The sequence below is a fragment of the Parus major genome, chromosome 1, assembly GCF_001522545.3.
Source record: "Parus major isolate Abel chromosome 1, Parus_major1.1, whole genome shotgun sequence".
NCBI lineage: Eukaryota > Metazoa > Chordata > Aves > Passeriformes > Paridae > Parus > Parus major.
Genome location: NC_031768.1, coordinates 1,247,258 through 1,256,275, shown reverse-complemented (window position 1 = coordinate 1,256,275; position 9,018 = coordinate 1,247,258). Strand labels below are relative to the sequence as shown.

The following is a 9,018-nucleotide window of genomic DNA, read 5'->3' as shown; positions in this document are numbered from 1 at the left end:
GGCAGTGCCCAAGGCCAGGCTGGACATTGGGAGCTCCTGGGACAGTGGGAGGGGTCCCTGCCTGTGGAACTGGATGAGCTGTGAAATCCCTTCCAATCCAAAGCATTCCACGACTCTGTAATTAACAATTTGAACACATTAAATTAAACTTTCCCCCAGCCCTGCCTCCCCTGCCCTGGTGTTGGACTCAGAGCTGTTGCTGCTGTGAATGTGGGGAGATGGACAGAGCCTGGTGGTGTTTCTCCAAACCCCCTGCTGGTGTCTGGACACGAGGCTTGGCCCAAATTCAGTGCTCTGATGGTGTCCTGACAGCTTTGGGAGATCCTGGGGGAACAGGGTGAATTCCAAATTGACAGAGTTACCACAGAACCATGGAATATCCTGATGGGAAGGGACAGGATCACCCAGTGCCCTGCACAGACACCCCAACAATCCCACCCCTTCCCTCACTGCCCACCTCCCATTTCCATTGGATTTTCCTCTCCAAGTTCCTGTTTTTATAGCACTGAAACACTTTCTGCAGTTCCAGGCATTCAGCACTGGTACAACAACCCTTGGAAGCTCTGGATATTTTACTTTTCTCCCAGTTTAAAGGCATTTATCTGCACCTTCCACATCTGAGCAGGTTCATTACAAAATTGTTAGAAATTGAGATTTCCTAGAGTGTTTCTGGGGATCCCGTCACTTGTAAGGATCCTTCAGCAGCATTTCCACTTTCACAATTTCCCTAAAATTCTCAGTTCTTCCCTTTTTTTCAGCTCCAGATGGCACAAATGTTGCTGGGAAATGAGTAAAAAGGAGTTCAGGACTTGAGGGAAGGGGATTTTTCTTTGGTTTTGTTGCTCTGCCTGGTTTAACTTCCCACAGAAATAAAAACCATGCAGAGAGAAGAGCGTTACTATCGGAATAGAAGATGCAGAACATCCCTATAAATTCATTTTTAATTATCCAAGTGTTCCAGAAGTGCCTAAATAGATCCTTTGACATTCCAGGCTCTGGAGAACTTCCCACTGCTGATGTACATTTTGGCAGCTAAAACACTGATCCTTTGCTTGGCCTTTGCTGGAGTCAAAATGTACCAGAGCAAGAAAATCGAGGAGAAACTGAAGAGGGAACGAGAAGAGAAGCTGAAAGCAGAAGCAGAGAAGAAGGATGAGTGAAGAGTTCCTCAGGTGTGGAATTGATCCCTGGGCTTTGAGAATGCCCTTGTTCCTCTCAGTGGGATTGATTTGGAATGTGAAACTGGAATATTTGGGACTCATTCTTTGTGGGACTTGCATGAACCACTGTCCTGTTTGAGGATATTTTAGCACAATATTCCCTCTCTGTTTTTATCTCCCTGGATTTCCATGCCTGATTCACAAAGAGGGGGGATAAATTTGGAATAACTGCAGGGGAGCAGCCAGGCAGGATGCTGCAATCAGAACTCTGGGCCTCAAGGCACAAAATAAAGAGAGAAAATAATCAGCCTTTCTAGATGAGGAATTATTGACAGCTTGGGGGTGGTTTGGCTGGGAAGGGCAAATTCCACACCTGGAATTCCCAAAGGGACAGGTTATGCCATGGAACATCCACCATGTAGAATTCCCTGAGAAAAATGCACATTCTTCTGCTTGAAATAGCAAAATGAACATTGCAAATTTCCCTAAATTTGGGATTTTCCTTCTGAAATTCCCAAGTTCCTCCCCTCTGTTTCCAAAGCTGAAACAATCCCTGCTTCCTTGGAGCAAATCCATGAGCAGAATGAGTCCTGCCTGCTGCTTGGATTCTGTTCCCTGCCTTGCTTGTCATTTTTTTGGAGCAGTTTGCTTCACTTCTCCCTGTTCTGCAGCAAAATGGGAATTCTATTCCTGCCTGCCCTTTGGAAGCTCAGTGGGAGTTTGATGTCATGTTGCTCTTTATTGAAATAAATTCTTCTTTCCCTTTCTGAGGTCATCCCCTCCTCTCTAAAGACACTTTTCAGTTCTTAAAATCTTTCCCTGATTTTATTTCCACCCTGTCACTGTTTTATTCCCTTTGTTTTATTCCCTGTTTTATTTGTTTTATTCCCTTTATTCCTAAGGATTGGGAATTGTGCCTAGAAATGAGGCCCTGGGAATAACCATGGGAACAAAGTTTTTTTTTTTTGTTTACACAGGAAAAAACAAAACAAAAACCAAAAAAACCAAAGGGGTTTTTCAGTCTCCTGTTCCCAGCAGATTCAGGACTTGATTTGGGGCAGATTTTGGCCACTTCCCTGGAAAAGGAAAGGTTGGACAGGGCTTGGAGCAAGCTGGGATAGTGGGAGGTGACCCTGGCCATGGCAGGGGTGGGTGGGATGAGCTTGAAGATCTTTCCAACCCAAAGCAGCCTGGGATTCTGGGATTCTGGGCACTGTTATCCCAGGGAATTCTGTCTGGCAAACCCCAGAGCTCCAGGGATTTCTGCACCAGGATCATCACACAAAACCTCAGTGCCCAGCAGGTGACAACAACCGGTGTTAAAACCTCTCTGATTCCACAGCAATTCCCTCCCCAGCCCCCAGAGCTGCCCAGCAGAGGCTCTGTCCTTCCTAAATCCTGGGATTAAGAGGGAGGAATTCCCCCATGGAGCAGGGAACAGTTCCAAAGGTGCCCATTTGGAGTCCCTGTGCTCTCCCTCTTGTGCCTGCTGTTCTCACTGCTCTCTTCCCACCCTGCAGGTTCCTGACACTTGGATTCCTTTCCCAGGAGGATGAAGCCATCCTGGAAAAGCAGGATGTGTAACCTCAGGGTGACACTTAAATTATCTCCGTTTTTATATGTGCAGCAAAGCATCTGAGCCTCTATTTATGCAATAAAAAAGCCTTTATTTAAAAAATTAGAAATAAAAAAATGAACTTGGGTGCTGCTTCCTCAAGGATTGGAGCTGTAGGGGAGGCACTTGGGAAAGATCAGCTGCAAGGAGGTGGCTGGGATGGATGAGGAAAACACTCTGGAGGGAAAAATTGAGGAGGAAAATGCTCTGGATCCATCCTGGGAGGCTCCAAAGTTCATGGAGAGGCAGAAGTGAGAAGGCTCAGTGCAGTTTTTGCTGCTGCTTCCTGCAAGGGTCAGGCTGTGGGGTGTGCATTGAATCCAGGTGGACAAACCCAGGAGAGGAGCTTTTCCAGGCATTTTGTGCATCCAGGACTTCCTTGGATCCGTGGAAATCACGGTGTCACCTTAAGGAAGTTCCATGGAAGGAGGTTTATCCTGAGAAATCTCCTTGGTTCTGTTTTCTGCTCAGCCTGGGGGCAGCTCTTCCTGCCTGTGCTGATCCTGGAGAACTTGGGCATGGAATCCTGGAATGCTTTGGGTTGGAAGAGACCTAAAATCACCCATTCCCAGCCCTGCCATGGCAGGGACAGCTCCCACTGTCCCAGGAGCTCCCAATGTCCAGCCTGGCCTTGGGCACTGCCAGGGATCCAGGGGCAGCCCCAGCTGCTCTGGCAATTCCATCCCAGCCCCTGCCCACCCTGCCAGGGAACAATCCCTGCCCAAGATCCCATCAAATCCTACTCTGAAGCCATTCCCTGGCTCCTGGCCCTGCAGCCCTTGGCCCCAGTCCCTCTCCAGCTCTCCTGGAGCCCCTTCAGGCCCTGCAAGGGGCTCTGAGCTCTCCCTGGAGTTTCTCCTTCTCCAGACTGGGCATTCCCAGCTCTCCCAGCCCGGCTCCAGAGCAGATTTAGGTTAATCAAGATAAATACAGAAATACAGCAATAAAGGCTTAGTGTGGCAGTGCCTCAGGTACCTTTGCCTTCACATTCCCATTCCCATTCCAAAGCACTTCCTAGACCCTTCTGGGATTTAAGGAGAAGCAGAAATTTGCCAGTGGAGTGGGGAGAGGAGGGGAGAGGAGGCTGGAGAGCCCTTGGGCCTCACCTGAGTGGGAGCTCAGGGAATGCTCAGGGGGCTCCAGATCTGCTGGAATCACTCCCTGGAACTGCAGGGGTGTTAAAATCTCACTTTTCCTGCTGTCTCCTTGGAGACTGGAGAACAAAAGCAGTGCAGAAACCCATTCCCAACACAGAGAAACGTCCTGCTGTGCAATATCCTGCTGTATCCTGGAAAAATACCCTCCTCCAGCAGCCCCAGGGCTGCCAGGCTCAAGAATTCCCAGAATCCCAGGGAACCCAGCACTTCCCCTCTGTTCCCAACACAGCCTGGTGCCCACCTTTCCTGAGGGAAACACGGGAATTCTGCTGGAAACACTCCCCAAACCTCCAGGGAATTGTCAGGTCTGGTGACACCATTGGCTTAGCTCTGTGAAATCACTGGTTCATTTTGGATATTTGCCCAAATCTGGAATTTTTAGGCTCTCCAGAGTAAATTTTTCTAGAAAAAAATAATAATGAGGAGGGGATTTTAATTTATCTTTTCAACTTCTGCTCTGTGAGGAGAAACAAAGGGACACAATCTCCCTTTACAACTCAATTTACCACCAAAGCCATCCAAACCAATCAAGTCTGGCTTAAAATCATCCCTGGAAAAGATGTGCAAGAAGGGAATTAATGCTCTTTTCTTGCCCCTGAATATGAGGGAAGGAGCTGTGAGGAGACTCCTCAGAAATCCTGCAAATTATCACAATTTTGCCTCTGCAGCCAAATCAGAAAAATCTTTGCAGGTAAAAGATTTCAAATCTGGTCCAGCCTGATTTTTATAATCCCAGAGTGGAAGGGATTTTAAGGATCACCCATTCCCAGCCCAGCCATGGCAGGGACCCCTCCCCCAAGCCTTCCTCCTGTGTGAGGCCATTCCTAAATCTCAGCGCAGCATCAGAGCTCAGATATTCCCAGATCTTGGCATGGGGAATATCCAGTGATTTCCAGGATAAAAATTGGTCTTGTCCAGTCCTGTCCCTTCCCAAACTGAACCAGAGCCTGTTCCCTGATATTCCATGGGGAGTTTGACCTGTGCTGTCACAGCTTCCAGGTGATTTTACCTTTGGGAATCCTGTGTGCCACAACTCGAACAGGAAAAATCTGCTGTCACTGGGGGGAGACAGCAGCTCAGCTTTGCTGCAGTTTCTCCTTCAGGAACCAGCTGGAGACCTCGAATTCTGAATGAATCCCAGAATCCCAGGATCCCAGAAGCTGGAAAAGCTCTCCCAGCCCTTCCTTGGGCACAGAAAGTTTTATAATTAAAAACACATTTGAAAGAAGAAAAGAAAATTCAGTCCAGTTTAGTTTTTGAGGAAGAGGAGGAAACAAGGATAGAGAGCCTTGGAGTGCCTGGTGTATCCCAGAATCATGAAGGTGGGAAGAGCCCTTCAGGATCATCCAGTGCCACCCCAGCACCACCAGCATCACCCCAAACCCTGTCCCCAAGGGCCACATCAACAGCTTCAGCACCAGAGGATCTACATGGGAACCTCTTGGAAATATCCCCATCCCAAAAAACGAGCCAGGTCACTGTGGTGCCTACAGAACTCTCCTTCTCCCCTAATCCATAAAATTCCTCTTTTCCAAAGCAAAGTTCAGGCTGTACCTCCCTTGTCTGTATTTCTGATATTGGCATTCAACACAGTGCCAAGAGTTGAAGACAAAAAAATTAAAGGTCTAAAATTAAAAAGTGGCTTCTAAATTCCCAATGTTTGCACTTTTAGGGTTCTTTTTATTCACATGAAAGCTCTGTGTGTTTAAACAAAAGCTGCAGTCCTTGTGGAGTGATCAGGAAAGGAGATTAAGGGATTTTAAGGGAAACAAAAGGGAAACCTCTCCCGAGGTTCTGAGGTGGCTGCTGGAATAGGGAGCTCAGAGCTCTGGGGTTTCTGAGCTCCTTAAAATGAAAAATGAACCTTCAACAGGACAGTATTGTCATTAGCTGAGTTGAGCTCAGCTTAATTTTAGTACCACTGAAAGCTTTTAGTCTGAGACTTCTGCCAGAATCACCCCAGAGTGGGGCTGGAGGGAGGCAGAGCTCCCTGAGCAGCATCCCCAGGGCCTCACATCCAAACAGTGATTCCAACATTTCCTTCCCTGTTCTTCCTCTTGGGAATCAGCAATTCCACCTGCTTTATCCTGCTCTGCAAATGTTCTGTGTGGGGGACACTCCTTCATAATTCCCTGGGATCCCAGCTCCAGTCTTGGCAGGAATGCTTCCAGTGATGCAGTGACTTGTTTCATCCTCTAATTACAGCACAAACTACCTAGTTAATTAGTTAATATTTATGAACTGTTATTAACCTCAGCCTAGTTAATTAGTTAATATTTATGAACTATTATTAACCTCAGCCTTCAAGGCTATTGAGGAGCTGACAGACCTCACATGAGGGAGCTGGAATATCCTGAGTGGGAATGAACCCCCAGGGATCCCCCAGTGCCCCCCTGCCCTGCCCAGAGCCCCCAACAAGCCCAGCCTGGGCATCCCTGGGCTGTCCCCACTCCCTGGGGAGCCTGGGCAGTGGCAGCAGCCTCTGGGTGCCCTAAAACCCAGCCTAAATCTCTGCTGGGCCAGCTCCAGCTGCTCCCTGCTGCTGTCCCTGTGCCAGGAGCAGAGATTGGAGCTGGCCCTTGGGATGAGGAGTTTCCTTCAGGCTCCTCCAGATGAACCTCGTGTGTCCCCTCCAGACCTTTCCCCATCCTTTGGACACCCTCTGAGCTTTGGAGCTTTGGATCTCTGAGCTTTGGATTGCAGCCCCACGTGGGAAACAACCCAATGTCCAACCCATGAGCGTGTGGGGACAGCTCAGGTAAAATTCCCAAAACCTGGGCTGATGTTTCCCCCTGGATTTGATCCAAGGGCTGATTTTTGGCAGTGAGTGACCAGGGATTGGAAGGTGACACAACCCAAGTCACTCCCCAGTCTGGCTTTGGCTTTGAAACTGCTTTGTCTTGGCTGCTGGAGCAATTCCAGCGTGTCTGGGCTCAGCTGGACCTTGCCTGGCTCACCTGTGGAGCAGTTTGGGATAATCCCAGCTGATAACTGGAATTCCTGGCAGCTGCCTCAAGTTGGCAACGGGTTCCTCGTGTGCTCCTGCAGAGGGAAAGTTTGGGCACAAATGAGGGATTAGGCTTTTATCCATGTGGATTTCCATCTGGCAGCCGTTCCTGCTGGATCAGAGCGAGCTCCTGGAAATGTCCATGTGTCCCAGCATCCCTGCAAGGCTGTTCCAGTCTGTACCAAGGCTGGGATGTGCTGTCACATGAAGGAGGATGGATGTGGCTGCTTCCTGTTGATCCCCTGGAACACAGATGGGTGACTCTCCTTTTTGATTATCCTTTAATTTTTTACTGGACTTCCTCCTGCTGCTTGGCTTTGCTCCCCAGTGCCTCAGCTTCCAGTCCTCCAGCTCTTTTTATCTGCTCTGACTCATTTCTCCAGCCTAAACTTGGGCTCATTTCCCAGCCTGCTGCTCCTTGAATGGGTCTGGGCCTCGTGTTTGGGCTCTAAACCAGCTCTGTTATTCTGATTTTCTCACACAGACCATCCCCAGCGTGTTTCCTCTTCTTCCCAGGCCTCCTCCTCTCCCACCTGGGTCCTGCAGGAAGAAATTCCAAGGAATGAGTTCAGAGGGACAGAGCATGAGCTTTGAGTGATGTCTCCTGGCTTTCCATTCCTGGCCACCTTTCTCCCACTTTTCAGTGGGTTCCACTTTGCCTGCTCACTCAGAAAAGCTTTTATCCCAAAATCCCAAACCACCCATCTTGGGAGGTACCTCCAGGATCATCCAGTCCCACCATAATCACCCCTAAATTATGTCCCCAAGTGCTTTTGGGTTGCAGAAAGCTGTCAGGACTGGGGACTTGAAAATGGAGAAAAATGTTCCCATTTACACTGTTCCCATCCCAAAATGTCTTTGGTCACCCATTACAGACCTGCCCCAAGAGCTGGGGGGAAAATAAATGTTTGTGGGGTTTTTTTTTCCATGAAGATGAGGCTTGGAAAAGCATTTAGGAGTCATTAGTCAATGAGACATGATGGAAATCCAAGTGATTTGCATTCCAGCTCCAGCAGAGGGACATCTGTGGCAGCTTCTCCCCCAACATTTTCATCTGACCCTGCCTCTTGTCCTTATGCAAAGATCCTTTAATGATTTTTTTCCCCACATTTTAAAGAAAAATCTCCACACACACACACAGAGATTCCTGAGTGGGACCAGAGCTTGGCTTTGCTCTCCTGCATTGTTCAAGTGCCCTGAGCCTCCCTCCAAGAGCTCCTGCTGGCAAACCCAGTAAAATAATTGGGATTTCAAACCCTGCTGAGGAGCTGGGATGTTATTTCAAGAGCTCTTGACTAAGGTGCTGCTATTGGGTAACATCCTCCCATTAACTTGAGTCAGATGTTGAAGGAATTGCTTGTCATCCCAAATTACCAGTTGAGTCACACTGCACCAGCCACAATATTCCCCAGCAAGGGTTACAGGGTTTTGTGGAAAACGTGGGCTGTAATTATCCTGCCCAGCAGCAGAGGGGGAGTGGAGGAAAGGCAAGGACTCGTCTTGGAGGGGTTTCTGAAAAATCCCAAAGTTCCTTGGATTTCAGACTCAGCTCTTTTTCCTGCCCACAGGTTTCCATGCTCGTTAAAAGGGATTGGGGAGAAAAGTTCTGCTAGGCTTCAACCTCCCAGAGGGAAATGGGAAGGGATTTGACAAAGCTTTTCCAGGAAAAGGAGATTATTCTATTTTTCCCTTTGTTTTCTGGGAAACTGGCAGCAAACACTTCCTCTTTCCTAATGTTTGTTTCCATGAAATCCTTCACGGGGGGCTTCTCAAAGAATACAAACCAGGAAGGACAATCCCTGAGACACAAATTCCTTCCTTGGGATACCTCTCCCTGCTGAATGGATGGGAAGCAGCTGATTGGAGTCGTCCAGCATGGAGGAAAGAACGTTCTGGGGAGATTTTAGAGCCTTGATAGGGCCTGAAGGGGCTCCAGGAGAGCTGGAGAGGGACTGGGGCCAAGGGCTGCAGGGCCAGGAGCCAGGGAATGGCTTCAGAGTAGGATTTGATGGGATCTTGGGCAGGGATTGTTCCCTGGCAGGGTGGGCAGGGGCTGGGATGGAATTGCCAGAGCAGCTG

General features: G+C 48.7%; 1 protein-coding gene across 3 annotated transcripts in view; it reads left to right on the top strand.

Annotated features, from left to right (window-relative positions):
- Positions 1-2,862, top strand: part of SMIM11A (small integral membrane protein 11A) — a 3,836-nt gene extending 974 nt beyond the window's left edge. Inside the window, exons 2-4 of one of the 3 annotated variants that reach the window (XR_001520499.1) lie at positions 993-1,172; positions 2,138-2,250; positions 2,681-2,862. Coding sequence is in view for 2 of the 3 variants with exons in the window: in XM_015621980.1 (XP_015477466.1) it covers positions 993-1,160 (168 nt within the window). In the remaining variant the exon portion in view is untranslated. Of the gene's footprint in view, positions 1-992; positions 1,936-2,137; positions 2,251-2,680 lie in introns of those variants that run through there. The other 2 variants (XM_015621980.1, XM_015621894.2) reach the window with 2 other exon arrangements.
- Positions 2,863-9,018: the final 6,156 nt, after the last annotated feature.